This window comes from Puntigrus tetrazona, chromosome 24, assembly GCF_018831695.1.
Source record: "Puntigrus tetrazona isolate hp1 chromosome 24, ASM1883169v1, whole genome shotgun sequence".
In the NCBI taxonomy this organism is placed as follows: domain Eukaryota; kingdom Metazoa; phylum Chordata; class Actinopteri; order Cypriniformes; family Cyprinidae; genus Puntigrus; species Puntigrus tetrazona.
In genome coordinates this window covers 21,181,860-21,200,252 of record NC_056722.1, presented here as the reverse complement: position 1 = coordinate 21,200,252, position 18,393 = coordinate 21,181,860, and the positions used below count along the sequence as shown (strand labels likewise).

The window sequence follows — 18,393 nt, the reverse complement described above, 5'->3', positions numbered from 1 at the left end:
TTTTAAATCAACAAATCAAATGAATTAGGTTTAAAATTCCAATAGATTCTAAATCGTAATAATACTGTTTAATGTGTTTACTGTATGATGCATTAACCAATAAAAACTGCCTTGATTTAACTTCCTTAAAAAAAAAGACCAAAATGTTGCAAACCGTAGTAAAATCTCAAATCTTATTCATGCTTAATATACAATGTCAAGCATCATGACTGATCATGAAAGCATAACTTGAAATGAAACCTTGCGCAATGAGTCTTGAAAATCTTAGATCTCAGACTAAAGTACAGTGAACAAATAACAGCTAATCTTCGAGTCGGGCCAGCCCTGGTCACAGTCTTTCTTGTGTATTGTTTGTGTTTGTCTGAGCTCGGCTGTACTGACAGCACCATCTGTTGCTGTGCTGCTGGAAGATGAGCCGGGTGACTGATAGCGACTTCTAAATTTATGCTCCTTCGCATCAAAGGCACATGTTGTGCGTGCAAGAACAATACTGGTACCATTAAACATCAGGATCTGACCTTTGGCAACCCTGAGCACACAAACAATCCAGATTAATAAAAATATTGCACAGAAAAGAATATATAAACATTAATTATAAGAGAGTCTTAAAATTGGCCAGCAGTTTCAGTGAAGATCCAGATAAAAGTATATTTCCTTTTATTTTTTTTTCATTGCAAGACATTTCAACAAAATCAAATATAATAATAAAAAAATATTACATCAATCGATGAACCTCAGTCCAACAGCAGCAGTCTGCAATAAAATTGGAGGGGAAAAAATTAATAACAAGGTTTATGTGTAGTGTAATATATATATATATAACTTCAAATTCGAATCAAATTCATATATATATATGTATAAGTATCTATATGTATGCATATGTATATATACATATATGCATATATACATATGTATTTATATATATATATATATATATATACACACACATATATATGCATACATATAGATACATATACATAGATATACATATACATACATATATATACAAATTTGATTATTGCCTACATTTTATCATCAAAACAAGCAATTCGAATATCTATTTTAAAGGATATTTTAAAGGATATGAAGTAAAGATGGAGCTCCTGTAGGCTCATGATTGTACATCAACATCATCTTAAACAAATAGAAATGTTGGGTTAAAATTTATCTGGAGACAAACAAAAAAATGTAAAAATAAAATAAAATCTACAAGAGGCTATCCAAATCATTTATCATAATTGATAATAAAAATAACCCATTACATTTGTCACCCACCCACTTAAACATAGCTATAAAAAAATATGTACATAAATACAAAAATTGTTGGTCTTTTAACCCACCGGTTCAATGTTTTTTCCCTCCTTTCTTTGGGTCAGCAGATTCCTGTTTAGGTTTTGCAGATCGGGCGAATTGCTGGAGTTTAAGTTAAGGTGTTAAGTTAAGATTTTGTTTGACAGTAAAGCATTTGCAGTAATAAATTCTAGGTGTAATAAGCAAAAACACACTGTTTATGTTGCAGAAAGACAAAACATTCTGTCAAAAAAAGCGACTGAAAAACAAAGGATACCACCACGAGAGGTTTGTCGTTGAGAATATATCCATTGGTTTCCTTTAAGGCCTTCTCTGCGCTTCTCTCGCTGGGGAGCCCGATGAAGGCCTGACCTTTCATCCTTCCTTCTTTCATCAAAACAATATCAAACCTGACGGGAACAAACACACTTTATATATCAGCACATGCTCATGAAGAACTCGCCTTTATTCACTACTCCTGAGGAAAATAGGAGTGGTGTTTTCTTTTCATTGGCTTTGATTGTGATTCGCGGAGTTGAGGCCCCAGACAAGGGCCTGAGGCATGAGACAGTGGTGCTTACATGTTTCTCTCCTCCTCTGAGGAGATGTCGATATACCGGCCGTAGATGAACTTCAGATCCTGCGGAAAAGATTGAGAGGGGTTATGTAGCTGGTAATAAAGTGAAAATTGAAACTCTCAGGCTGTTCTAGACCACACACTGAAAGCAAATGTTATGCAATCTTAAGAATCTGCTGTATGTAGAATACTAAAGCATATGGTATATTTGAAGGATACTGTAAAAACTAGTAATAAAGGGTGATATTTCTCCATCTTCAAATTATTTGCATGCCCACTTGGCCAATTAACTAAACTGTTTAATATTTATTAATACATGAATCAATTACCTGGTAAAATTATATAAAAAAATGTAATATTGAACTATAATATATAGCATACTTGTAATGTTTATAAATGGGGAAAAAAATCAGCTCATCCACTAATATTGCAATATTACATTATTCGAATAAATAAAATATTTTTTTTCTAATGTAACCTATAACTATCTGGTAATGCAAAGATCTTAATCATTAAATAAATAAAATACAATAAAAATAAAATACATTTTCCATATATTATTTTGTTACCCAATAACTCTTCAATCCAACTTATTCACTAGCTAATTTAATTTACAATAAATACATAAAACAATACAAAAATATTAATAATCCAGTTAAGCAGTAACTGTCTAGTCTAATTCATCCATTGAATGAATGAATGAATGATATTGAGCATTTTGTTTTAATATTTAAATATTTAGTTGGTGAAGCAGACGTATATTTGTTATACAGTACAATTTATCTATTAAGTATGGATTGAATGTTGGAACGAACGAAAGAATAGTTAAATATTAAAACTAAATGCTCAATATTTATATATTTCGATTTTTTTGTCAGTGGAGAGGACACTTACTTTTTCTTCAACTTGCTTTGCAACATTCTTAACATAAAGTCTGCAGGTTGGCTCTCCAGGTTCGTAATTTTTAAACACAGACATTTTCTTCATCTCTATAATCGAAAAAAAACAAAAAACAATACAACGGATGCACACACACTCATTTGAATCGTCTGATTTAGGAATGACTGACTGGCATAAAATAAACACATTGAGCAATCACTTGCAAACAGTCACGTGACGGCGGCCTGGCATGCTTCATATCAAATATTAATTACATCTTTAAAGATCAGCTACATGTTTCTTGCAAACACTCGAAGGCAAATTCTTTACTACAGCTTCTCAATTCTATTTGATGTTCAGTGTACTACAAAGAACAAGAGTGTATGCATGCGAAATTTGAGTGAGTGTTTTACCGTCTCTGGAGAGTCTCCCTCTCTCTAGCTCTCTCCTAGAGATGAACTCCGAGGGTATGTCCTCATCTTCCTCCCTCTCCTCCTCGTGTCTGGGGACCGGAGCGCTTGGGTAGATTTTCCCAAACCCTTCTGCAGCGTCCTGAACGGAAACCTCCATCTCTGTAGCGTCTAGAAATAAGTTGCATGAACATAATTAGGAGCGTGTTTTGAACCGTCACGGCGCTCAATTTCAATCTGTCTGAGACAGGCCGCCTGTTGCAAATTTCAACGGTGACGAGTAAACGGCAGCGCTGAAGTCTTTTGTGAACATGTATCAAAATGACAAGCCCTGACTCTTCAAAACAAACTCGGAGACGAAAACACGGGATGGTTTTCTTGTCGCGCACGAAAGCAAAACCGATTCCTGTAAATCAATAACAAAAGGCACGTAAAAACAGATAAAATGGAAAATCCGTGCCAGAGGAAAAAGAAACAGGCGAGTGTATTAATCTCTGAGGGTGACACCGGTGTGTTTGCGTGGGGTCACGCTCTGTGGGGTTTTCTTTCAGGTTCTTTCACAGCACAGTTGGAGATGTCACCTGGCGGTTGGCAGTAAGCCGTAAGCAAACGTGTATGAGGAATTATGGGAAGCAGCGAGGCTACACAAATCCTCTGGAAACTTGTCTGACAGATCTAGTGCCTAATGTGTACTAGAGCAAGAAGTGCTGATAAGTTTCCCTCGGAGAGGTGGATTCCTTTGACGTTTCTCGTCATTTAAACGTATTGTTTATCATCAGCTAAACGTGAGCGTAATGGAAATAACTCGCGTCCCTGTGCTCCTTTCTTTTTTAAACAGGATAGGAAAGCTGTTTGTCTTTGACTTTGAAAGGTTTTCCGTCTCGGTTTTAGGTCATAGACATTAATGGAAAACAAACAGAAAGATAAGGTAAACAAAAGAATGTGGATCTAAATTTGTCCGCAGAGGACAACTATTTTTTTTCCCCCTGTGTCTGGGTAGTTTTAAAGGAGCCATTTTTAATGCGATTTCAAGTTCTCGTTTCTCGTTGGCGTGTTACAAGCTGTTAGCGCACAGATAAGATCCCTAAAGTTGCAAAGACTAAAGTCTCAAAACCAAAGAGATATTCTTTATAAAAGTTACGACTTGTCATAACAAGGGGCGTGACATTTCCGTCAAGACGCTTGCGGTATTCGGCCAACCACAATGCACTGTACAGCTGTATAGCTGGCCAATCAGAGCACACTTCACTTCGTTAGAACAATGAGCTTTGTACAAATCGACCCGTTTCAGGAAGGCGGGGTTTAGAGGTAAAACGTAATGTATAATATGTGGAAAATAATGTGTTTTTAAAACTTAAACCGCATAAACATTGCATTACACCACATACACAATATAATGTTGTTTTTAGCAACATCATGTGAACCATTTAAAGGGCTCTTATTATGCTCTTTTACAAAGTCTTGATTTCATTTGTTTCATTTCATTTGGTGTACTAGAAAATGTTCTGCTTGGTGATTCAAAAACACATTATTTTTCACATAAATTATACATCTAATTTTCATAGGCAGGAATAATTTGAATGATCTCTTAATTAACTGCCTTGCGAGACTTTTATCCAAAGCAACTTACAACTGGGCAGTGCATAAAGGCAAACTGATAGAGGAAGTGCACTGTTCCCAGGCACTGTTCAAATAATTACAAGCTGGAAATGAAGAGGAATAAGAGAAAGTTTTATTATTAAAAGTACTTGAAAATAATCCCTTTGGAGTGGACATTTTGAGATTGGTAACTTTGTCGAACTTTTTAATGCCCAAAATACACACTCAATAAAATGTAAAAAAACCATAATAGTACCCCTTTAAATAATTGCTTTGACGTACAGGCAAACTGTACAGAAATATTGCAATTTTAACTGTAAAAGACTGTAAAATGTTACAGTAAAAACCTGTCAATTGGTTAACAGAAAATTCCCTAACTTTAAACAGTAGGGCTGTCAAACTGATTAATCGTATCCAAAATAAAAGTGTGTAGCAAATTTGTATCAGATTTGGTCGATAATGGCTTTAAATGTAAATATCGGCATCAGCCTGTTATGAAATATGCCAATATGTCTTTTATTGGCGATTAGTCAGCAATGTGGTTCTTGAAGCAAAGTTTTGCGTGAATGATGATTAGATTCACTGATTAGGATTGCTGCATTTAAACTGAGAATGCATGTACAGAATGATGAGTTCAGTGCATGATTGTAAATGTAATAGTATGTGCAGAGGCAGCCCCTCCGGGTCCTAATGCCCACTTAGTAAGGGGTTTTAATTCCGTAGGAGGCCCTGTTTACCTACTTATACACTGCATATATACTGATTTTTTTATTAATGCATAATTTATTTTAGATGCATTATGAGCTCTAAAAGACTTTCTGAATAAAACAACTCTATTGCTTTAGACGAGTGGTTCTCAAACCTGTCCCAGGGACCCCCAGCCACCACATATTGTGCATATCTCTCTCATAGGCCACAACTAGTTCAGGTCTTGCAGATTTTACTTGAACAGATTTTAGCTGAAGAGTTGAATCAGGTGTGTTAAACAAGAAAGACATACAAAATATGCTGCGGTTGAGGGTCCCCAAGACTTTAGACCGCATGCCTACAGAGTTCAGCTAAACCCCTAATTAAACTCACCAGCCTGTAGCTTGCTAGTAACCATTCAGACCTTGATTAGCTTCAGGTGTGTTTGACTAGGGTTGAAGCTAAATTCTGCAGGGCTGTGGCTCTCCAGCACCATTTGAAAAGCCACCCCTACTTTACAAATGTAAAATCTTAAAATAAATGTTAAGGAATTGAGAAATTGAACAAATTTAATTAGAGTTTAAAAAAAAAGCAAAATTAAAAATAATTATAATTTTTGCACAGGAATGACTTGGTGAACAACAGAAAAATTTGTCAGCATTTACTTTAGCTATCAGACAAAAATGAGTAAAAAAATATATATTAGCAAAATATTGTGTATTCCTACATAAAAAGATCATTTAATTTATTTGTAAAGGAAAATACTGTTAATTTCAGTTTTTGGAGGTGAAATTTTTTTTCCAAAAAACTATACATAATTTTTTTTTAAAGCAAAATCTTATTAAATTAATTATTATATGATAATGAATGATGATTATAATTATGTATTGACCTTTTCTTGTTTTTTTTTTTTTTTTACATATTTACTAGCGCACCGCAAAGTTTTGTTTGTGTTTGTTTTAGTTTGATTATTCCGTCATTCCTGATTCCCGAATAAAGTTTCAGGGTTATCCTGACGCAGGGGAGGGTCTCAACGCCTCATGGTGAGAGCAGCTCGGCCTGCTGACAGCCCGATACATTAAATCTTCTCTCCAGCTGAGTCACTATTCTCAGGGCTAATTGCTGTGTTAATTGAGCAGGTCCGCTCAGGATGGATGGCTGAACCCGGGGCGCATTCGGTGATGCAGGCGGATAGATAAATGGATGATGTGGAAGGAATGGCGGGGGATGTGCAACCTTACCTTCGCTCGCATCTGTGAATTGCGGTTCCTGATTCTGTCTGGGACCCTCGAGGATGGTGGACACCTCAGCCGATATATGGAACTCAATCTTTTTCTGTCCAAGCGTCTGAGGTTGCTCGAACACGTCTGATGGCTGCAGGGATGGGCCCGGGGGGCTGAGAGACACAACACCGAGATATCTTCGAATCTTTTCGTGTCTTTAGAAACTACAAGGTGCAGTTGGGTTTTACTTAATTAATGATAAAGAAGCTTCTGGTTGAGTGAAATGCAGCTGAGAGTTTACCCGTGGGAATCTGGTTTGGGAATAAACAGGAGGTCTTTTAGTTTGGGTTTCTTTCTCTTGGAAGAAGTCTTTGTTCTCAGCGGTCTTTTGCATGGCTGGTTAACAAGGCCCATCAGTCTGATCATCCTTTGTGGAAAGCAGAGAGAAGAAGTGAGAAGCTATTAAACATGTAAGCCTTTTGAACGCAAGGCAAAACACGGCAACAAAACAAACAAACCGAACATCGTGCAGCTTTCAGCTATTGCCATTCTGGAGGCTGACAATCTGTCAATGAGAAAACATGCCAATGCTGATGGTGCATAGTGAAAAACACTACCAGTTATTTTTAGACATTGGACAAGAGATTGCATTTACGTTTTAGGCAAGTGACAGACCCAAAAATGGTTAATAATAATAATATTAAAATGGTGTAAGGTCGGAAAAATGTAGTATTGGTCGATATTAAAGATACTATAATTTTCTATGCTCATTTCTCTTATTTTTTTACATAAAGATTATATATAATTACATATAATTGTCTAACAACCACATTGGTAAACAATATTTGACTGTTAAATGTAAATGATTTAAAGCACCAACTTTTAGTGTCATTGTTTTGTCTTTTTTTTTATTAATTGGTCATAATATAAAAAAAAGTACTGTACAATCCTCATTATTTTGTGTTTAAAAAAAATTACTGGTAAATTATACATTTTATAATGGGACTGTTATGCTACCCAAAAAAATCGTGATAATTTGATAAACAAAAATACAACCAGTGTTACTATGAAATATTATTACAAAATTTAAAATGCAATATACATATTTGTGCTGTATTTTCACCAGCCATTATCCCAGTCCGAATGTCACACGATGCTTCAGAGCTCACTCTGATTTGCTAATTGAATGGTCAAGAAACATTTCTTATTAATATCATTTTTTTAACTATTGTGAACACAAAAACTTGCATGCGCACACCGCCTAATAATAGTTATATACTGACGTCAAACTTGTTCTCGACAAAATAGAAAGGTGGAAAAAGCAGCTACCTCTCTTTGTCCTCCTCATCTCCACTTTCGTACTCGGATTCATTTTCGCTGCCGGACGCCCCCTCCTCGTGCTCTGGGAGAGGAGGGTTCTCTGGGGGGAAGGGTGGTGGCATGGGAGGCAATGGGCCTGGAGGCATCTCAAACTGAAACGGTGCAAATGAGTGGGTTACACCTTCTCAAGAGCTCCTTCGCCCAGCCGTGCAGATCATCAGTATTAGCAGAGCGCTTATATTGATGGGATTCAGTAAAAAGCAAAGCATCTGAGTTTTAATCCAGGCGATGAGCCAAGATGTGATTCATAGGATGCATTCGTCATCGTGCCGCCCTGACTGTTTGAGTTAAGACAAATATTGCAAAAACTCACCATTGGCGGAGGAGCCGTCACCGGTCCGAACGGGCAGGGAAGGTTCATCTTATTCATCAAGTGAAGAACCTGTGGAGGAACATGTTCAGGCGATGAAGAAAAGAGTGTGTGTGTGTGTGTGTGTGTGAGTGTGTGTGTTGTTTCCACACACCTGGTACTGAGTACTTCTTGGACACAAACATTAATTGTGACCCTGGCTCCATATGTAACCCAGATTGCTATGTGGGAATATATTTAGGCTCTGAGCAACAGATTTAATGTGTTTAAAGGGCCAGCCTGTTTCTCAGAAATCTAGCGCCACCAAAAGGCAGCCTGGGATATTATAACACCTCTCTGGTGTTTTACAAAACGTTGCGGTGTAGCTTAAGGGAAAATGTTAAATACATCACTCATCCCTCCTACACAAGCGTGATATTAATACCATCAGGATAATTCCATGCAAATACCGTGGTTTGATGTTTTAGAGACTGGACTCGATTTGGAAAAAAAGATCAGTCTGAGAGCTTAGATTGAATGTTTTTCTGTTTCGCTTTGTTTTTTTTTCCCTGATATGAACTAAAAACCTGAAAATAGGAGACAGATACCGATACGCAAGAGGTAAGCCTACAGATGCACGTGTTTACACATTCCCAACATGAACTGTTAAATAAAACAACAAAAAAAGATAAGGAAAAAAATCTTTGTAGCCTCTACTCACTTGAACGTAGAACTTGGGCACGCTCAGAAGAGTGTGTGTAATGTTTGTCAAAATTCCACTTGAAGGAGGAGGGTATAAATATTTCAGCGTTGGATTTGTTTGAAATTTCAACCTGCGGGAGGAAAGAAAAATGAAAAATTGCCAGTCGTTAGCCTCGGAGAGGAGACAGGGAGACATTTCCAGAAATGCTACCCGTGACAAAATGCATGCACATAATGGTGAAGCATAAATATAAGAGCGAGGTACAAACATTTGGCTGTGTTTCATAAATGCCCACGCCTGCAAAAACACACCTGCGTCTGGGGACGAGAGAGCAGCTACTCTTCAGTACTTCGCGTTACACTACAAGTAGCTAACATTTTATGTTTTATTATAAAAATAAAAAAGCACTTCATAACTTGCGCAAAACTTTAGGACCTAAATATGCACACAATTAATAAAACAAACAAACAATCTAACTCCAGTTATGAATGGAAATTTTAAAATATTAATTTCTCTACAAAAACAGTATGGAATTTCCAATGCAGTGAAAAATAATTAGCGATAATCTATTTTATCGTTCTATGGTGTTAATTGTTCATGACTTGTTTTTATGTGAAAAATAGTCAGCAGAAATCAGTTAGTACCATTGCCACTTAACTCCTCAACACTCAACATCTATTAATTAATTTAGGCCAAGCAATATTTAAAATATTAATGATTTTGCTGGTAAAATAAATCAAAACATGATTTTATTATTTGATATAGTTTCATAAAGACATCAATGGACTACCATTATGACACCAGTAAAACTGAGATATTCAGAAGAATTTAATGATAATTTTAATAATAATTGTTAAAATCTAATTTAATGATACTTATTACAATTTCTTATTACAATATATGTATAGATCTATACATATATATATATATATATATATATATAGATAGATAGATAGATAGATAGATATAGATAAATAGATAGATACATACACACACAAGAGCTTTAAAAAAACTGCTTTAAAAGTGGCCTCTCTGTGTGTGTGTGTGTGTGTGTCCACACTCATATAAAGGGTACGTGTTACCCACTACTCCATACTCCAAGATTCGGCTTCTGCATTTTATGCTCCTTATGTTGCGTGGACTACTCTTGCAAACCAAACGCTTTGAATGTCAAGAGACTCTTTCAAGTTGAATTTGATTGCGTATTCTATCATCGAAACGGTTTGCGCTTCATTCTGTGCATCACACCACTGAAAAACACGCTTATCAGACGACCCCGCTCCGTGCACGAGCAGCTCTGGCGGAATTAAAAAAATAAAAATCTGTCACGGCTCGGCTCGTTAAGTGAAGGTGAGGCGCGGGCTCCTCGTGCAAAATTATATCTTAGCCCACGGTCTCTTTATCAAAGGCCACCTGGTGCCACCACATGGCAAGAGCAGACGGGCTGTCACCGCAGAACAGACACTCTGAGACATGAGCCTGTAATTGGACATGAGACGAATGGTGACAGCCACTCTCCAACTTCCTCTCTCCATCTTTCTCTGTTCGCTGTGGGCACTTCCTACTGGCTTACCAGGACCTGAACTACTGACACCAGGTGCAGGATGTCAACCGGGAGCGTTAGCCTGTCTCAAATCCCCAGTGACATCATAAAACACAGTGACACAGTGAGATGGCGCATGCAGAGGAAGTCGATGTGCTGATCAAAAAACACAGATGCATGTGCGCACTGCACACCTACCCCAGACTGGGAGCAATGCTGTTGTCCACCAGGGGAACATTGTTTTGCTGTTTTTCTTTCTTCGCCTTCTCAGATTGGGCACCAGCACCACTGAAACATAAGGGAAAACCGTTATGAGTAAAGACATTTGATGGTGTTTTTTAAACTATGGTAAATACAATAGTGAACAGCTCAACTTCAGTTTTACTTTTTTTGTGCAAACAAACTAATAATGTACTCGAACGTATTTGGCGTAATCAGCCAAGTACAGCTACAGTAGCCCCTCTCTGCAGAACAAAAGATCCGGTGGGCGTGGTTGGATCGCCATCCAGGGGGCGGAGATGGTAGGTTTAGGTTTTTGTAAGGTGGGAGGAGTTGGATCAGATCCAACCTCGCCCCTTGGATCTTGTGTTCTGCAGGGAGGACCATCTCAGGAAGCAGGCGTATTAATGTAATCAGCGGATGTTCATGTCTAGGGAAAACCTCAGGTATGCGTCGTAATACAGAAGAAGTAATCTCCGGGGAGAAGAACGGTTGAGTAAATGTGTTATTTCTGTTTTCACAAAAAATAAAAATAAAAAAATTCTCATAATCTCTTAATCCATTGATGTCACATCCTGTTTTAACCATGTATTATGTACTATTTTACATTTCTGGACCTGGATCGTTTCAGTTGTATTGCGTTGTATTTCATTTTGAGGTTAATTAACAGTTTAAAACACATTTTTTCCAAAGACACCAGTTTAATTTGTTGACTAACTGTCAACAAATCATCTACTAACAAAGTTAAAACCGAGTATGTGTACTTACGTCACATGAAAATTATGTTATTTTTCATGAAATATCATAAAAATGTCCAGCTTATCTCAAATGATGTACTATGTTTAGTATGATTCTGTTTTAGAAACAACTTTTTGTATGAAATGGCCACTTTGTCATGTTAGTATTTAATATATCCCAGATACACACTTAAACTGTAAAAAAAATATTTTTCAAAATGGTAAATAAATCCATGACTGTAGGAGTTCCTTTTCTTTTTTTATGTATTTTATACAATGTGTTTTTTACTGTGTTTTTGTAATTAATTGTATTCACTGGCAATTCTGGGTGACAATTGTTACAACATTAGTTCATTTTAGTGCAGAAATGACACACAACAAAAAATATATTGTTTACAACCGATAGTTACCTTTCGTATTTTCCATTACACATCATAAGTCTCATATTTTATCTCAAGCAAACTGACAATTTTGTCATCGTGGTATCCAAGTAAACAAATTCTTTCTGAAACTTTATTAGAGGCGAATTTACTTTGTCAGGATAAAAATGATGTGTATTTTTGTAAACAACGTACAGAATTGTTTTTAAAATGAACAAGAACTTTCTTAATACAAATCTATTAAAAATCTATAAAGTAGCCAAAATAAATCATGAAGGCAAGGTTGAAAAAAAAGTAAAGTAAATAAATAAATACAAATGCAAGGCAGTTTAATGTGTTACAGTTAAACCTCACATAATAAAATGAAATATATTAAATCAATCACTACAAAATAAACATTCATAGACACGGTTGTGATAAAATATAAAAAGAGACAGTTAGCCAATCAGAGACACATCTTGACAGCCTGTTTTGGGGGAAAAGGAACAAGAATAGCTAAAAGTCTATTATTATTGATTTTCCCATTACCTCTTAGACACTGGTGGGTCTTTCAAAACAGTGACATGGTCTTGATCTTTCGCGAACTCAACCACTAGCGTGTGACCGAGGATTCTCAGCTGATGAAGTCTGTTCAGTGCCTGCGGGAGGAAAGAAACAATCCGGCTTACCAGCATATGCCGAAACCAGCTCTTAAACCACAAGAGGAGCATGTGTATTTTAGTTTTACCTTAGAGGCTGAGGTCTCACTGCTGAAAGTTGCAAATGCCATATGTTTCTGCAGATGACAACACAATTAGGTCAGCTGTGTTTATTCGCTCCATCATTTATTCACAGCAATTTGCAACTTTCATACTTGCAAATCTTGCAACTTACTAGAGGTCCTTTTTCCGACAGCACTCTGACAGATGCTGCACCAAAATATTTCAGGAGATCCTCCTTCTCATCTCTGTTGAGTTCTCTGGGCAGATGTCGTATGATGAGGGTTTTGCTTTTCTTTGTTTGAACATCGGTCTCCTCTGTCTCTGCCATGATTCTAAATTAGACAATTAAATCGATCAGTAACTCATCTATCGATGATGCAAATAGCACGTGGAACCTTAAGATGAGCGGAGGGTAAAAAAAAACATGTTTTTACTGTAATTTAGTGAGTCATAAAAAGACTTGCATTATTACAATAATGCAATATACACTAATTTATACACTAATTATTATAAACAATGCATTATTAAATAAAATTTGCAAAGTAAACTTACATTCTGATTAATTTTACACAACTTGCCTTTGCATTGTACACCAAATTAATGTTTTAATGGCACTAGGAATGCAGCAATGTGCGTAAAAAAAATTAAACCAATTTATTTCAAATATCTATATAATAATGTCTTTGAAAATAAATTAAAACACTGACAAGCACTGTGACATAATAGCAAATCTCACTAATTATTACAACATATCTGACCAATAAATAAATACAATTAAAGATGCTATTATTTTTGTTGTTTATATACTTCCCTATCTTATTTACATTACTGATATACAACAATCAAGTCCTGCCCAGACAAATGAATAATAATATCTTACCATTACAAAGTAAAATAATAAATGTTTGATATTTTGGATTACAGTAGCACAAGTAATGACTTGTTTCAGCATTAATGAGAACTTCAAGGAAAAGGAAATGTGTGCATTATTGCCAACATAACGGACTTCAGAAGTTTCATAAAATTCGCCTAGGCAGTTATTAAGTAATTAGTAAGTATTAATACTTTTTGTTGTCAAAATTAAATACACTGCAAGGGTTAATGCATTCTAGTTATTTGCAGTACTATAATAGAGTATAATTTTCCATGATGTTATTAAAACTGCAGCGCATATGTCCGGAACTAAATTTAGGCATCTAGTGTTGCTCAGGGGAACGAGGTTCTGGAAACACAGTATCTGTTTAGGCTAAAAAGGACGTTGCAGCGTTAGTATCAGTCCTTATCTAACACAGCAGGACACTTGGGATTTGCATTAAAGGAGTAACATGCTTAAGACTGTGTTAGTAAGTAAACAGGTTAGAAATCTGCAAATGCATATGCAAGTTTAGAGGTTATGTTCTGAAGAGAGCCTCACACATCATTACCATCAACAGCTTACAACATAACTCGGGAACAAGGGAGCTTAAAGTTAAAATAAATAACGAGAAATAAAACTAAACTGCGCTACCAGAGAAATATGGACCAGTATAAAGATAATAAATGAGAGATGTGAGACACACGTACCCGGTTCAAATTCACGCTCTTCCGCACAAAGCTTGTGGGCGTGTCTACTGAGGTCATGAAAATCTGATAACTGATTGGTTGAATGTGTGACTTTCTCACACCGATTGGTTCTCAATACACATCAATCACAAGCCTTCCAAATTCAGAAAACTTTTTATTCGGTCAGGAGATGGCACTGTTGCTCAGAAAATTAGTCAGTATCAGCATTTTAGGCAAGCTTTTATTTATATATATATATATATATATATATATATATATATATATATATATATACACACGCACATCGACCTCAGGTTATAATTGAGCATTTTTATATTTTAATAATTTAGTAAGAAAAATAAACTTTAGCAAATGTAAAAAAAACAATAAATGTACTATTTTAAACAGTAGCACTAGTAGTAAATAATTCAAAAAATTGCCATGTATTATATATTTATTTTATATATTATTTATTTATTTATCTTACTGTAATGTAGTTAACTGGGTTAAATGGTTAAGCTTGAAGAAAGTGTGCCAGGTGTTAAGGCCTCGACTGTAGGTTTTTCTCTGTAACTCTCGTAGTATGTGGAGATCAGACAAATGTGTGTACGGTTGGCATATGACCAAGCCAAATTATGCCCACACTCCCTCCTTTCCAGTTATACCATACTGCCCCTCTGTATCCTGAGTCCCACTTATTCAGTATTTTTTTCCATGACACCCCTGTTTCACATTTTCAAAATTGCATATCCTATGAGCTTAAAAGTTTGCAAATGCTCGTGTTTGACTAGCGGTCGCAGATCTGGAATGGTTGTCCCCATTGTGCCTTACAAATACAAATTCTTTGCTGAATTTCAATACATGGCATATTGGCTATTAGCTTAGAAATTTTTGAGATATGAAAGTAACTTCATTAAGACATAATATCAAACCTGATGACAGCCTTTATGAGTTCACTTTCATACTCCAGGAACAATCACAGGAGGACTGACCCCAGTTTATGGGCCAACTTAACTTGGAGATTGTCTTCACTATTGTCAGACAGCCTCCAAATTCCAGTGCAAATGAAGTTTTTTCATTGCAGACAACATGGGCATTCCTTACAGGGGGGAACAATGCCCCCTTTCAGCCTGGCTGGCTCTGAAATTTCACAGGTGAAGGGAGGAGCGGAAGGTATCTAATCCCTGACCGAACAGTCCGAGCCTGGAGAGAGCGGGGAAGGGGGCTGCCTGCCTCTGACCACCCTGTCAGCTGGCCTGCAAGTGACAGAAACGTGTCAAAAAAGAAAAGCCTGTGCTCCGTCAGCATTGCATTGTGAAGTATAAATCAGCTTTAGTGCTGACTACTCATGGTCAAACTGAACTCTCAAGAAGCATGCCGGTCATTAATGGTGGTGACTGAAGTTCATGTTATTTGCTTTGCCAAAAAAAAATTATATATATATATATATATATATATATATATATATATATATGGATAGTCCTGATGTGTTTCAGGTTTTTGCAGGTAAACTGTAATTTTCAGGTATTTTCTTAATTTGTTTAATAAAATAATTTGTTTTGTTTGTTTGTGAATGTATTATATAGTGTAATACAGACTTGCTTCATCGGGCGAAAGTTAACTTCTTATTATTTTAAAATAATACGTCTGATTTATTTGGCTTGTTATCAAAAATAATACGTACTCTCTTTAAACATACTAGATTATCAGGTTAATGGACAAAAATCCACAGCAGTTCATTTTAATTATTCATGAAATATAAATATTTTTGCAAAGCACTAAAAAGATAATGCAAGCCAGTTAACAACCAAGACCTTGAAAAAGGTTAAAGCTATGCTTGAACTCTACAACGCGAGTATACCTGAAATACGATGACCATTGAAATCAGGAAAATGTTTAATAGCGGGCTTCCGTGTTTGAGCATCCAGGGCTGACCTCTATAAACAGACACACTGCAATGTGCCTTGGAACAGTATAGCACGTCTGAGTTGTTTGCCAGTAACAAACATTAATTTGGCTGAGGGGGGGTTAGAGATCAGTGTAACAGGCCTGTCTGCAGTAAAAGTGCTTTCTGGATCAACACAAGCAGAGACACCACATTCCTCGAGCTCTAATTTATATGACAGCTCTAAAACAAGCCTGCTGTCCTTGCTGTAGGCGTAGAATTCTTAATCCCAAATGTTCAGAAACAGCCAGAGTTTTTTTATGTCTAAAGGATAGTAAATAAACAGATAAACAATGCCAAATTTCCTGTTTATTCCCTCTGGAAACGGATGCGTGCTTTTCCCATTTTCAAAAATTCCAAGCAAAGACATTATTATTTGTCTAATAAAACATAAAAGCAAAAGCAAAAGCATCTCAGCTTATTTTTTTACACAGCTATTTTAAGATGCAAGTAAACTTTTACATTCTGCACAGTAGCAAAAATCCTCTGAGAACATTCTTTAAGAAGTGAGTAAATAGATGTGGTCTTGTTTTGAACAGAATTTTTTGTGGCCTTTGTAGCAAATACGTGCATTTAAAATTCACAACTGAACTCGCACTCATCAGTATTTAATTCTCTCTAAAATGACATCGTCTTACCCCCTTAATAACTACTTCTCATCAACAACCAGCTGCAAAAAAAGTTCAAAAGTGTGATGTAAATTAAATGGATTTAACCGGAGTAAAGTACTGGGTAGGCTGGGCGTGTTAGCAAAATGGCGGAAGTTAGCAAACGGCTTACTTTAAATCACACTGACAGCGACTCTGATACCACTGCTTCCCTTTGCTGTCTTCCTCTCTCTAAAAGCGAAAGGATGGATTTTATCAGAAGTTATTTTACAGAGGAAGTAAGCCGCTTGCTAAGTAATTCCTTGTGTCATTTGGTATAAGCATTCGTCAAGAAATCTGTCAAGATCTACTGTGTCGTCATTTTAAACCCTTCCGGATCACACCCTCTCTCCTTATTCTCCATCTTTCTCTCACTTTGCCTTCGACTTTTTCTTTAACGGGCCTTCAGCACCTGCCATCGTCCAAACAACATGCCGCTGACACGCAGCGCTTCTACTTTGGGGGTGAATTGGGTCTCTCGGGTTGTAATTAAGACAGATGAAACAATGCGCCAGTGGAGTGGATTAGAGTTATCACTCCTTTAATTAGACCCAGGACAACAGAAAACCAGGTCCATATGATGGCGATATCAGCGCGAACCAGATTCCTGAGCAATGTGCCATGCAGATGTGAGCTCAATACAATGGAAGCAAGCTAGCCCGGATTTCTTTAAACATTCTGTTTTGTCATGCTTTGCTCTGGTTTTGATATTTTATCATGACGAAAGTCTCTGAGGCTTGTGACAGAATGCGAATCAGACAGCTTTTTTTGTTGTTTCATTACAGTATTATGGTAATGGTCATAAAAGCTAAAGATATTTTCCCCCCTGTAGTTAGCAGGTTAATATACAGCAGATGTACGTAATACCAGTGCTCCAGTGTTTTCAGACAGTGACTTTGTTCCAGTGTTTTAAGTGGCTGTTCTCCGGTGTTTACAGACAGTGACTGTTATCCTGTGATTTCAGATGGCACCTGCGTGCCAGTGATCTCAGGTTATTTCAGACCGTAAGCTACCTTTACTGCAGTGGTTCCAGACAGTGACGGAAGTGATTTTAAACTGTGACTCTTTTGCATTGTTTTCAAATAGTGAATGTTTTCCAAAATTTCACATTATGTGTATTCAAGTGTTTTTTAAACTGTTAAAAACTCCCTGAAATCCAGTGATTGTGGGGAGTGACTGTGCTTTATTATTCAATGCCTCGTTTGAGATTGCATTTGTGCCCAAATGATTTCAGATAGAACACTCTTTTACTGTTTTACTTTTTATCCAGTGATTTCTCTTTTCTGTACAACTATTCCAAATAGGGATTGATATTCTAGTCATGTTCATGTTTTCAGGTGATTTAAGACAACACAGTGTTTTCACACAATGCCTGTTTTCCAGTGATTTAGGACGGCACTTACTGTAAGTGATTGAGAGGGTACCTCTGCCCAATGATTACGGATAGTGGTGTAATTTCAGCCTGTTTTCAGACAACTCCAGTGATTTTCAGTGTGAATTCAAGCAGTGACTTTGCTCTAGTTTTTCTTCAGACACTATATTCTAGTGATTTCTGATTGCACCTGTGCTCTAGAGATTTCAAACAGTTTCTAAAAGCATTTTTACTTCTTCTTTTTTCTGACACTGCCTGTAATCAAAAAGG

The 18,393-nt window shown here is 36.5% G+C and overlaps 1 protein-coding gene across 3 annotated transcripts; it reads right to left on the bottom strand.

Moving 5' to 3' along the window:
* Nucleotides 1–54: 54 nt before the first annotated feature.
* Nucleotides 55–14,221, bottom strand: rnpc3 (RNA-binding region (RNP1, RRM) containing 3). 3 transcript variants are annotated; one of them, XM_043225761.1, is made up of 17 exons: nucleotides 14,181–14,221; nucleotides 12,790–12,949; nucleotides 12,644–12,691; nucleotides 12,445–12,554; nucleotides 10,779–10,868; nucleotides 9,056–9,167; nucleotides 8,359–8,427; nucleotides 7,995–8,137; nucleotides 6,967–7,092; nucleotides 6,684–6,838; nucleotides 3,160–3,327; nucleotides 2,762–2,856; nucleotides 1,872–1,930; nucleotides 1,568–1,700; nucleotides 1,341–1,413; nucleotides 720–753; nucleotides 55–529 (listed from the first exon to the last, which is right to left on the bottom strand). In XM_043225761.1, exons 2-15 carry the CDS (start codon nucleotides 12,943–12,945, stop codon nucleotides 1,345–1,347), a joined length of 1,533 nt encoding a protein of 510 aa, XP_043081696.1. In that variant the 5' UTR covers nucleotides 12,946–12,949; nucleotides 14,181–14,221; the 3' UTR covers nucleotides 55–529; nucleotides 720–753; nucleotides 1,341–1,344. The 3 variants fall into 3 exon arrangements, with proteins under 3 accessions (XP_043081696.1, XP_043081694.1, XP_043081693.1); XM_043225759.1 differs by lacking the exon at nucleotides 55–529 and having other exon boundaries at nucleotides 641–753; XM_043225758.1 differs by lacking the exons at nucleotides 55–529; nucleotides 720–753 and adding an exon at nucleotides 936–1,134.
* Between the last annotated feature and the right edge of the window lie 4,172 nt (nucleotides 14,222–18,393).

Coding starts and splice junctions, on each gene's coding strand:
- rnpc3 (XM_043225761.1), bottom strand. CDS start 12,945: ATGGCAGAGACAGAGGAGACCGATGTTCAAACAAAGAAAAGCAAAACC. Junction 9,168..10,778: donor AGCATTGCTCCCAGTCTGGG/GTAGGTGTGCAG, acceptor TTCCTCCCGCAG/GTTGAAATTTCAAACAAATC. Junction 7,093..7,994: donor GATGAGGAGGACAAAGAGAG/GTAGCTGCTTTT, acceptor CTTTCCACAAAG/GATGATCAGACTGATGGGCC.